The 13056-nt window shown below is 41.0% G+C and overlaps 1 protein-coding gene across 11 annotated transcripts in view; it reads left to right on the plus strand.

The window, feature by feature from the left end:
- Positions 1-13056, plus strand: part of GRAMD1B (GRAM domain containing 1B) — a 171267-nt gene that overhangs the window by 116841 nt on the left and 41370 nt on the right. For all 11 annotated transcript variants that reach the window (XM_042472303.1, XM_042472292.1, XM_042472291.1 and 8 more), the window contains one exon: positions 8592-8802. In XM_042472303.1, the coding sequence (XP_042328237.1) occupies positions 8592-8802 (211 nt within the window). The remainder of the gene's footprint in view (positions 1-8591; positions 8803-13056) is intronic.

Raw genomic sequence — 13056 nt, forward strand, 5'->3', positions numbered from 1 at the left:
CGTCTGCCTCTCTTCTCTGTGTCGATCTGTTTGTCTCTCTTTCTCTCTCTCTCTCTCTTTCTGTGTCATCTGTGCATTCAAGTTGCTCATGTGCCATGGCTGTTTTGTACATGTAATCTGAGTGACTTTCTGTGCAGAGAGAAAGCTGCCAGAAACGTACGCTTTCTGCTTTGAATAAATCCGGAGTCCATGTTGGTGGCTGCTTTGGTTCTCTCTCTCTCTGTGGGGGGGGAATGGGAGGTTGAGCAGGGAAGCATCTAGTGTGACATCATGTTGCAGAGATGCTTATTCTCCCCTCCTTTAGTTGGGGTGGCAGTATTCATCCCCCCCCATTCCTCCTCTGCATCAACCACCATCCCCTCCTGCAGTGATGATGATATTATTATTATTATTATTATTATTATTATTATTATTATTATTATTATTGAGCACTTGCATCCCTAGGAGAGATTATGAAAGGCTTACTTTGTGTGCGAGAGATCATTCTGTCTTGTGCTTTCCTTCCCACCTGCAGGGAGGAAAAAAGGGAGAGAATGCCCTGATGCTTCCAACCTTTTTGAACAGAGGAGAGGAGAGGAGAGAGAAAAGGACTGGAGGTGGAGAGTTGGTTGAATTCTCAGTGCGTCATGGAGCAGCAGCAGTTGGGGCAGTGTGCCCATGTGCTCCTTGGCTACATGCTCCCCACCCCTTCCCCCCTTCTCTCATTTGCATAGCTCTTTATTTTAATGGCAATAGAAAGAAGCAAATGGGCCATAGGAATGGGAGCATGTCATGCCCTCTCCTTGTGCCTGGTGAAGAAGGAGGATTCTGGTAAAGGTGTCATCCCAGTCAGTTAGGGATATGGGGCGTGGAGGTGTCACTATGTGATTTTACCCCCACTACCCTCTTTCTCTATGCCTGTTTGCTTTTCCCCCTCTTTGTTGTCACGCTCTTCGCTATTCATGAGCACATGCTGGAAATGCACTGCCTGCACACACCCCTTTGTGCTGTTGTAAGCCCAAGGCTAAATAATAAACCTCTGTTCAGCAGAGGTGGAAAACCTTCAGAGGAGTCTAGACTCCACTCTGCAGGATGAAATCAAACTCCAGATATTTTATGCTAAAGCTCTGGGTGACTTTTGTCTATTCATAACTCAGTAACAATAATTTTCTATTGATAAAATCTACTAGTAGAGTCCCCCTTCTTGGCTACATCCTGCAAAGGATAGGGAGCGGACACCTCTTCTCAACTGTTAAATGCACAGCCATGTGCTACCCTGTAGACATCATGGGTTGTGCTTTCCAGGGCCTGCATTTGTGCTCCGAACAGCCTTAAACCTAGGCTAGATGGTCGGTCTTATTAGTTTACATGTTGTGGTGCTGTGTGGCCAGATATGAATGCAAGGCAGGAGAACAGGCTGCTGAGACTGGAGGTAAGTGGGAGGAAAGAGGATAATAAATGAAAGGAGTGTCAGATAACCCCTGCAAAGGAAAGGGAGTTGATCCCGCTTGCTCAAAAACACAGAAGATCACCATGCTTCCTGTTAGCCCATGAAAGCTGATCCTACTTGAGCTGCAGCTAGTGAGTGGGAGGTTATCGGATGCTTCCTTTATCTTTCTACTCTTGGGGTGACAATGTATCCCTCCCAGCACTCTGTCACCAGCAGACTGTGACATGAGACAGTCTCTAACACACTCCCATACATCAAGGGTTGGGGGAGACCCTCTGTCTCAAAGCTGCAGGCACAGACCCTCCAGCATCCTCCAAAAACCAATGGAGCTGTTGTTTGGCCATAGAGGCTGTTTGCATTGCCTTTAGCAGTCATGACAAGCTGACTTACAAACAGCCTTGTTCTTCCAGAAGCGTAGAGCAATTAGAGGCCATAAATATAAATTGGCATTTTCATGCTGCACAAGGGAAGAAGGCTGTTTGGAAATGAGCTTCACTTTCTGATATGCCACAGGCCAAATTGTCTCAAGACGGAGTGGAATTTTCCCCTCCAGCTAATATAGATAGATAGATAGATAGATAGATAGATAGATAGATAGATAGATAGATAGATAGAATTATTTTGCTCTCGCCATGCCTTCAAATGTCCCAGCTGAGGCTGCTACCTGTATGCTACTGCTTTGGATTCAAGAACCTGTATTAATTCATCTAGGAACTTCATGAGGAATCGACTCAGAAGTGCTAGTTTGATTTACCAGCTCTAATATCTGGTTGGAAACACAAGTTATTATTTTTTAAAAAATATGTTGCAGAAAATTTAGTTGAGAGCTTTGTTGGATGAACATTTGTTTTGGTATAGAGAAGTATGCATGATTTAAAATGGCACATAATACTCAATCAGAAAGTATTTATTTATTTATTTATTTAATAATAATCACTCTTCCACACTGGATGCTTTTACTGCATTTTATTTCTTTTCTATCCAAGCCCCTTTCAAATAATTTTATTTTGCGAAGGAGCGTCTAAGTGGCAATCTTAAATCTGACATAAAGAGTTGTTGCTATAGTGGTCCAAGAGGATAACAGATAATTCGGCAACAAGTTTCATTAGAGCAATTTTCTGTTGGCATAAGGAAATTGTGCCACATGTTATGTATTATCCTAATACTTACAACAAGATTGCCACTTAGAACAAGAGTGTTGCAAGTATTAAGATAATACAAAACATGTGGCACAGGTTACTGGTGCCAACAGAAATTACTCTAATAAAACTTGTTGCTTAATTTTCTATTATCCTTTTGGATCACTATAACAACAACTAAACAACTGTTTATATCAGACTTGAGATGTGGGAACAGCTATAGCTATATTGATCTCAGCTATACTAAATATTGCGGCTGGAAAGGACAAAATCTGAATTACAGATTTTCGGGAATACAGTGAATGCGCAAATGTTTGTGCTTTTCAAACTGAAGTAGCCTCTTGTTCTTTTGGCAATATTGAGGTTACCACCACAATACAAGTCGCACCAAATTTTGTTGTCATAGAGGTCACTGGTGGGGGAAAGTGTTGCATTGAGTGCCAGAACTTGTGAATCTACCTTCATCTGTTGTCAGACTGTCTCCTTTCTAAGTGTTCATTTTGTCATCCCAGATTTTTATAGGACTTTTGCTCCTTCAATTCTGATGTCATTTATAAACCTATATACATATAACTGCATTGCTTGTCAAGAGCAAGTGTGTTTGTCAAGAGTCAGCATCTTGTAGTGGTTTAGGGTGCTCAAAGAGACCAGGTTCAAATCCTGTTCCGCAAGAGAACCCCACTGGGAAGTCCCACTCTCTCAACCTAAGAAGAAAGCAATGGGAAGCCTTCTCTGACTAAATCTTGCCAAGAAAGCCTTAGGACAGAGATGCCATAAATCGTGCTGAAGGAGCATAACAACAAATTTTGCTTGTCAAATCCAGTTATTTATAAGTATGTGCTGTTGAATAAGTAGCACATAACTGCACAGTTAGCCCTCTGCATCCATGGATTTAAGTATCCATGGCTTGAAAATGTTTTTAAAATATATAAATTTCAAAAAGCAAACCTTGATTTTGCCATTTTATATAAAGGACACCACTTTACTACCCCATGGCATATTTGAGCATCCATGGATTTTGGTATCCGTGGGGTTTCCTGGCACCAAACTCCAGTGGATACCCAAGGCCCCGCTGTATTTTTTACTTTAGACAAGTTGAGCTAAAAACTACTGCAGTGTTTTCAGTGATGCTTTACAAAATGCTTTCATGAAATCCCATATCCTGTTTAACAAGTTTTCACATCTGTATCAATAGTTTGATACAGAAATTCACTCATGCTAGAATCAGTCTGTCATGTTCCTTTTTAAAGGACCACATTCTCATATATTTGGGTGCTGATCATGCCACAAATCTAGTTAGATTGGGTTTGGTGCTATGTGACTTGAGATGTTTCTTTTAGAAAATCTGTCTTAATTTAATAATAATAATAATTTGAGTTCTCTGCTTTTTGAACTGAGGAGGAGACTTGACACCATTTCATTCATATCCCTCAGCGGTTTCTCTTTGTTTGCTTTTGTACCTGTTTGCACATCCAGTGGGAGAATTTCATTCTGCATCATGCAGTTATCTGCATGTTGTCTATTCACTGCATAATGGAACGAAAGGTCAGAAATCCCCTTTTCCCCAGAATGTGAAGTAAGCTCTACATTGTAGAGATAAAACTGACAAGGTGGTTGGAATCCATCATCAAATTCACTTTTATTGCAGATGGTTATATATCTGGGAGGCAGGGACATGTTGCAGAGAAGTTTGGATTTGTGCAAATGTTGCCCATACTGAAGCATTTATTTCACTCTCTCCTACAAAGTATATGCAAAAGTTTGAATTCTCAGCAACATGTTAAGGACCATCCATTCCAAAATATTTGACCTTTTATGACTGAATGGCTATATGAATGGGGGTCTCCTTGTGTCTAGTTTGATAATCTCTACTACTAGGCAATAGCCTGTGAGGGCATTGCGTTCTTTGGTGATGCCAACCAGATAGAATCGGTGATGACTGGGAAAACCTTTGATGAATTTCTGTAACTGCCACAGAGCCTTGGAGAAGCATACTTGCCCTTGCAAACATGCAACACCATAACAAAACAAAAGCAAAACAAGTTGTCATCTACACATGGGAATATCTGACCAGTCAACTAGTAATGGTTAATTTAGTGGCATTCCAGCTTTAAGCAAAATGGGTCATGTTACATGGCTGTATAGATGGAACTATGTTATCCCTGTTAAAATTTAAATCTGCTACAAACCATACCATTTTCTTACACAGTATCTGTACTTGCTGCCTAGTGAATACTAGAGCGTAATCACCCAATACATCCTCCAATATCAAAGCTAGAAACTTTGCTACAATGTGCTGTCTTTTTACATTCTAACTAGAAAACTGGAATATTATAGCATTAGTGGCCATCTTCCTGGCAGAACTGTGGTGTTTTAGATGTAAAATATATTTATATAGCAGGAGAAGGCAGAAGGTTTCCAAGCTGAATTGGGTATATCACCAGTACCCCTTTACAAGCTTCCCTCTGCAACCTTTGACACAACATAGGCAGGAGTACCCTTCGCCCTCAAGTTTTAGATGTTACTTTTATCCCTGGTCTTTCATCCTAGAGTCATCCTCGCAGGTTGCATGTTGTAAATCCCTTGTGCTGTTGCATCTCTAGGAGCTTCTCCAAACTGCTCAGAGGGGCGGTCATCTGGGGTTCTGCAAGCCTCTAGCCGGTTAGTTTCATAAAGCATTATTATATTTTTTTTCAAAGTGGGTCAAGCTGTTTTGTCATTTCAAGCATGGATTCCTGGTTCTTTTACAAGCCCTAGTTACTATGGGAACAACAGAAGGCATTTGTCATGGCTGTTCTTGGGCCAGATTCAAAATTCAGGGATTGAACAGGGAACAGCAAAGGTTTTGAAAGATGAGGTTGGGAGCTATTGAGGAGGGACGCAAATAGGAATTGCCAGAATGTCTCAATGTAAGCTATCATGCTTGCCTTCTTTTGTTTTGGAGCACAATCAACTTGATAGTCATATGTCATAAAATGCAATGAAGCCCTCTCGTTGATGGGTAGTGATATTGGATCATTCAACAAGGAATCATGAATTCTGGGCTGTTTCCAGCATCCTTTACAGTTATGACAGTTCCACTTAGCCACCATGCTAATAGCTACTAAAAGATCCATCATACACTTGTCAAATTCCTTTCCAAAGCAGCATTAGTGGCCATCAACACATCTTCCAGCAGCAAATTGTGTATGTTTGTGTTTAAATAACGAAGTCCTTTCCATAGTCTGTCCTGAATCTAGAGGTAATCACTTCCACAGTTTTTGATGGTAAAAGCAAAAGAGAAAAACCCTTCCCTGTCCGCTTTCAATTTTTCTATGCCATATTTTATTTGTCAAGAAATCTTGATATGCATAAGATCCATTGAAACTTGCTGTGAATTCCTCACCACCACCACCTTTGAAATCTCTTCTTTTTTTCACTTCTCTTCACCAAAACATGAAAATAATTAGCAGCCCATGTTGACTTTCCAGAGCAACAATGCCTTTTTTACTAGTTTGCAGAACATATCCATAATGTCATCCCAGGTTTGGGAATGCTGTGTCAAAGGTCTGATGATCCATTGGTAAAAGCAACAGTAACCATTGTTGTTGCTGTTTGCCTTCAAGTTGTTTCCCATTTATGGTGACTCTAGCATCCAATGGAACTGACTAGCCCTAGATTAAGGACAGGGTATGGAAGGGACTCAATAATTCAACACAAATACATGGAATCTTGTGGGCATCTCTTGGCAAGATTTGTTCAGCGTGGATTTGCCATTGCCTTCCTCTGAGGCTGAGAGTATGTGACTAGCCTAAGGTCACCCAGTGGGTTTCCATGGCTGAGCAAGGATGCAAACCCTGATCTCCAGAGTAATTGTTTAACACACAGGAATTTTGATAATATCCCTGAAATTTAGGATAACATAGTAAATGTGTACTGTTTTAAATTCTTGCTTATCCATGACAGACATTAAGTGCCATTGTGTAAGTTGGTCTTTCAGCCTCTATCACACAGTTATCATCAAGATAAAACAACAGTACTGGTTTTTGAGCTTTGATAGGATAGAAAAAGAATCTTACGTCAAGATCTTGCACAGTCAACATATCTATGAAAATGTGCACTGACCCAGGCACACACTATTTCTAGTACATCCCTAGGCAGGTTCTTGAAGTTCTGGAGACCCTGGCTTGCATCCAGTTTAGCAGCTATGAGATCATAAACTGGATTTACAACCTTACAACTGCTGGGGATTCACGTTTAGGGTCATTTAATGACCAAATACAACCCCCCCAAAACTTACTTTTGTAGCCTAGAAGCACACCAGTGTAAAGGTTTCCAAGGCACTGGAAATCAGGGGACTGGAAAATTATGTCTGTAGTGATCTATTCATGAGGTGCCTTGAGACAGCAGTTGTTGCGGGACCCCAAGGGGTTTCCCTAGCTGCTTGTTCTCAATGTACCCTGTGAATAGGAGAAGACTGCAGATGTCACATCCCCAGTGCCCCAATCTCCAGCATCTCAAAATGCTTTCACTGGGCTACTGTCAGGCGGAAGGGGTAGGTTGGTATGGGTGCTTGTGGGTGTGGGTGTGTGGCATCATCAAGAGTATGTATGATGATATATCAGTTTTGCTTCACACAAAGGTCTGGTTAACACATGCATGTACCTCCCCTGATTTATCTCTTCTTGTTTATGTACTAGCTGTATGCATAAAATGAATCTGCTGTAAAGGATTGCATTTGAAATTATGAGTGTTCTTCATTTAGTTTAATATGAGCAACCGAGCATTCATGTGTATGTGAGCCATAACTCTGATGCTATTCTCAAGAGAGGGGCGCACATGTGCAGAAGCTTGGTTTTGTGGGAATATTAGTGCTTTGCATTCATGCCATAAATAGCAATGAGGTGCAGGCAAAAATAATTTGGAAAGGATACCCCAGTCACTCCTTAGACCTGGACCTGGACTCCTTAGACTTGGACTCCTTAGACCTGGACTTAGGTCAGCATTTAAATGCATACCTGGCAAATTAAATGATGGTCAGACGTGAAACAGAGACAATGTCACAAAAAGTTAGGAAGCATCCTCTAATACAAAATTGTCCTAAAATGAAGCTAATGATTACAAGTATTGAACAAACTAAAACCTGGCCACATTACACAACTAAAACATTGTTGCGTAATGTGGTCTTACTCTTTTCTTATTGCTTTCCTGAGTAAACTTTGCTGAGTAAACTTATATCCTCTTGATTTGTATGGCACTGACGATATTATGAACTTTGTTCATTGATTTCACGGGACTTAAATTGAAGAAACTTAATTGAATCTATTGTTCCTGCTGCTTTTGCAAAAGAGCAGACACTTTGATTTGTACCTCTCTTTGACAAAATCATTTATATATAAATGTATCACTGAGTTGAGTCTGAATGTACATTCTAGAAATATTTTAGACCAAAAACAATGTAAGCTCATGTTTGATAATCATGTTGTGGCCTTCTGTTCTTCTGATATGTTAAATTCAAATGGATTGAGTTAGATCTAGTCAGGGCAAATCAATCAGCCTTAATTGATATTGTTTACTATTGCAGCCTGTTGTCGCTGTCTCATCTCCCATTCATCCTCTGGGTTCCTTTATTTAGGAACAAAGGGATCTCATAGCTCCTTTGCGACAAACTGTGTGAAAGAAGTTGTAGCATAAGGTTTCATACACTTGTCCAGTTCCTCAGATCTGAGAAAATAGACCTAAGTCTATGAAAATTTATGCTACAAATTCTTTCACACACTCAAAGGTGCTATAAGATCGCTTTGCATACTGATATTCCAGACTAACACAGCTATGACTTTGAATTCTGCCCCCGTTGAGGAAATTATGCATTCTGGCTTGAAAAGGAATACCAAAGAGTACTAACTTCTTCTCTGAGATGCCACATTGGGGAGATCCTGATCTGTCTGCCCTTCTGTCGTCCTCAAGTGGTACATCCTAGCCGTCATGCTATATACTATTTCTGTGGTGGTTATTGACTTGGCTCTTTCCATCTCTCTCTTTAGCACTGCCAGTAACTCAAACCGCAGCACTCCTGCCTGCTCCCCTATCCTGCGCAAACGCTCCCGGTCTCCAACACCACAGGACCCTCAAGGAGACACCATGGTGGAGAAAGGTTCGGACCATTCTTCAGACAAATCCCCTTCAACACCAGAGCAAGGTGTGCAGCGTAGTTGTTCCTCCCAATCGGGTCGTAGTGGGGCCAAGAATTCCAAAGTGAGTATACTTTTGGTCTTGGTTTTCTCCCCCCCCCTCTCTTGGTCTCTCTTTCTCATTGAATAATGAGAACATGGACCACCTTCCCCCTTTCCAGTTCTGAATTTGTATCTGTCCTAATGTGCTTCTCACTGATTCCCTCCAACTACACCCTAACTATGAGCTCTACTAAAAAAATAGTGCTTGATCTAGTCTGACATTTTGCTTTCCCACCACAGAGTGTGCCAGGGACATACATGCCCTCTCAGCTGACAAAAATGTGCTGGCCCTAGGAAACCCTTCAGTATTTCCATGTGCTAACTTTAAAAATGACACCATCACCAAAATCCTCCCCACCTTCTACTCTTACATCTGTATCTCTGTGGATTGTACATATAATGCTCTAGCTGATATGTAGCAGAAAAAGGTCCATTTCCACAGGGGGAAAAAAGACATGTTCAGAATGTTCAGTAGATATTTGTTCTATTATAGAGAAAGCTTTGTGAGTTTGACCTATACACTGAGCTCTTGGGATCCACTGAGTTTTGGTTCCTGGACCTCTGCAGATATCAAAACCTGTACGTTTTCAAGCCCCATTAAATACAATGGCATAGTAATATAATATAATATAATATAATATAATATAATGAATGAATGAATGAATTTATTATGGCACATGGCCAGCACCAAAATATAGCAAAATTACAAAACACGTAACATCAGGTGTACTGCCGTAGCACAAATATATATACATTCTACTCCAACGGAAATGTATATCCTCTATATATCCAAGTTGGAGGGGAGAATGCCCACAGTCCCATCCACCATAGCATCAAAATTCACACATTATTATAAGACATTGGCATAGTCAAGTATTATAAAACATTGGCACAATATATAAAATGGCAAAATCAAGGTATGCATTTAGAATTTATATTTATTTTTAATATTTTCAAGCTGTGGATGGTTGAATCCATGGATGGTTCAATCTGTGGATACAGAGGGCTAACTCTATTTTTATTTTTTGGAAACAGCTATAGTTTCTGAAAGATTTTTTAAAAAAGCAGTGTGTGTTGACAATTGTAATATATTCTATAGTTTTGAAGGTGTTTTTAAAATTATTATTTCTGGTTCTTTATTGCACTCGTCAACTGATGATATGTATATTTCAGCAAGTAGGTGAAGCTTCCTATTAGAAGAAGGAAGACAGGGATTTTATTTGGAAAGGTGAACTGTTTAGTGGAATACTAGACACCTGCCTGTTGTAAAACAAGCTGGTAGGTTGTTGGTAGCAGAATCATGATCCGACTTACAGAGAAAATATCTTTTCCCATAGTCCTTGATGCTATTGTTGGTAGGCCATATGAGTCATAAACAATCCAAATTCCTCTTTCCTTCAAATCAGGACCTTTCAAGGTAAAGCAAAATTTTGCTGCCTCTAGATGTTAACCTTTCTAATGCTGTGTCATGAAAGTGTTCCATTGGCTCTCTCTGAACTATGAAAAGAGATGTGTTTCCTGTGTGCTCTTAAGTTTGTTTCTCCTTTCTTGTGAGTTTAATCTCATTTTTTCCTTTCATGCATGCTCTTTCTATTTATTTATTTATGTTTTAGTCACACAAGCGCCTCTCCAAAGTAAGACTTTCTTTCTACTCTTTGGTCCACGCTTCCATAGAATTGATCTTAGGTTCTCAGGAACCTCCCACCATGCTCTTGTGAACACCCTTCTTCCCGCATAAGGCATCCCCCCAATGTTTCTGTGGGGATGTTGGTGGCTGCTTCCTTTCCCCTCCTGTGCCCAAATGCTTTGGAGCCATGCTGCTGGGTTTTCCTTGAAGTCCCCAGCAGTGCCTGGACAGTCCTGTATGAGTGGCAACCTTCCAGCAGTCGACCTATGGTTTGTGACATTGTGATGCCCACTGACTACAAAGGATGGGTTGCACAGCCTCCATTCTGTAGCCACCTTGACATCTAGCAGCAGATTAATAGATACTTGGGGAAATCCAGAGCTTGCCTTTAAATTCAGAGCTGTGATGGGTTCTCCTTGGCAAGATATTTGTACTGATCCACTACCTCCAAACACATTGGGTCATGGTCACTTCAGTGGAACTCGGCTCCCCCATTCATTGCCAGGACATGCACTACCTGGTTTTCCAAAACATTCTAGAAATCCATGTACTTTGTGTGAAAGTGTTTGTCTTTTATGGAATCTGTTTTCTTGAACAAGTGTATCCCAGAGAAATTAGGGAGTATGTACCTCAGTATCTCCATATATAAAGGAGGTGACTGAAGCTGCGGAACCCATTCTAATGCTCCAACCTTTTTTCCTGTGTCAGACGTAATTCATGCACTCACTCAGCTATTGACTTTTGTGGGTGCTGGAAGAAGGGGTGGGGGGCTCACTCCCTTCCATGGTGCAGGTAAAATGCCATGGCATGTGAGGATTTTGCATGCATTGCCATATGTTTCATGCACATGAGGGAAGAGTAGATTGAAACTTATCGAAGAAGGTACATCCAGACATCACATATCATTTCCTGGGTGATCAAGAGGAGTGGAAAATGAAAACACAGCCAAGTGAGCATACGAACCAGTCTTTTTGACTTCAGATTACGAAGCTGATAGACATGTTTTAATGCCTCTTCTCATGTTTCTTTTAAAAGACACTGGAACCCTCTCATGAGCTTTGCCCTTGTCTGAGGTTAAACAAGAGTATACTATTAAAACAGACAACTTGTTTATTTATGAACAAGTCCCAAACTCCAAAAGCGTCTCCAAGAGCCACATGTGTTCTGTTCATGGTATATTGTTATATTGACTCTGTGTAGCTTAGGCCTTGTCTGCATGGGCCAAATGGCCCATCCTATCTTCCGTTCTGGCAATGTTCTGTTCGGATGATGCATGTCCGAAATGCAGGTTCTGGTGTGAGCAGTCTGGGCAATATCCACCACAGTCTACACCAGTACTGGGATACAGCAGCCTTAAAACAGTTTTTTAAAAGTTACGGTTACTCTGGATCTTCCAGGAAGCTCTGGAGTCCTCCATTCCCTGCTGTGATAGCGGTCTGCATGAGCATCCCACTGGGGTGCTTAGTGCATCTGCCACTACCATAAATCACTCTTCCTGAGGTCAAAATGAGATGCCCAGCATGACACCATCACTGGGCACCTTGTTCTGATCTCAGAAGTGAGTGACCTGCACCGATGGAAGCAGATGTGGTGCGCAATTCAGTGGGACATCTGTGCACACAGCCACAATGGTAAGGGAATGGAGGGGCTGGTAATGTGGGGAGATCAAGGCAAGGGTACTCTGGGTTGCCCCAGGTGTATGCTGGCCAGTACAGACAAGGCATTAGATTTAGGCATGAGCCCCAAAGATTTTTGAACCAAGAAATACGGATACTGCTTGAATCTCATTTCCCCCCCTAAATATAGGAAAGTTAGAAAGTAGAAGGCTATGAGGCTACTTAGGAATTGCCAAACAAACAAACAAATCCAAAGATAACTTACTGTGTAGACACTTGACTCATTTTTCATGACATGTAAAATAAGTAAGCATGGATTAAGGGGCTGATGTATTGTGAGCAGAGTTTGATGACTGCAAGGAAGAAATGGATTCAGCCACTGACATAGTTCTAGCACTCAATTCCTGTGTCCCAAATTGCTAGTGGTTTTCCAGGTTACCTTGTTTTCCTGCAGGGGCTGACTCTCTGCTGTGTGGAAGTAACTTCAGAATTAAAGGTGGCTCTCTAGAAAAGTACAGGAAAGGAACAAGTGGAAATTCTATGTGTGGGAATAGTAAAATAGTAGCTAATAATAATAATAATAATAATAATAATAATAATAATAATAATTGAACATGGGATTAAATAGCCTAAAGGCACCAGATCCTATCTAATCTTGGAAGTTTAGCAGAGTTAGGCCAGGTTAATATTTGGATGGGAGACTGCCAGTGAATCCCAGGTGCTGCAGGCTAGATTTCACATGAAGGAAATGGCAAAACAACCTCTGAGTATTCCTTGCCTAAGAAAGCCCTATGAAATTCATGAGGTCACCATAAATTGAGAGGCAACTTAAAAGTACACACACACACAGAGATGCATGTGTTGCAAACTAAGAAGGTAATCATGGGGTACAGTGTTAATAATAGATGAAATCTAATTGTTTCCATGCACCAGCAGAATGATATATCCTTCAGCAGAACAAATTCAGTCTGCTTTCTGCAGCTTCTGTTGCAGTCTCCAAAGTGTACTCTGGGGTTTTTAAGGGGCACTTCAG

Source organism: Sceloporus undulatus, chromosome 6, assembly GCF_019175285.1.
Source record: "Sceloporus undulatus isolate JIND9_A2432 ecotype Alabama chromosome 6, SceUnd_v1.1, whole genome shotgun sequence".
Classification (NCBI taxonomy): Eukaryota; Metazoa; Chordata; class Lepidosauria; order Squamata; family Phrynosomatidae; genus Sceloporus; species Sceloporus undulatus.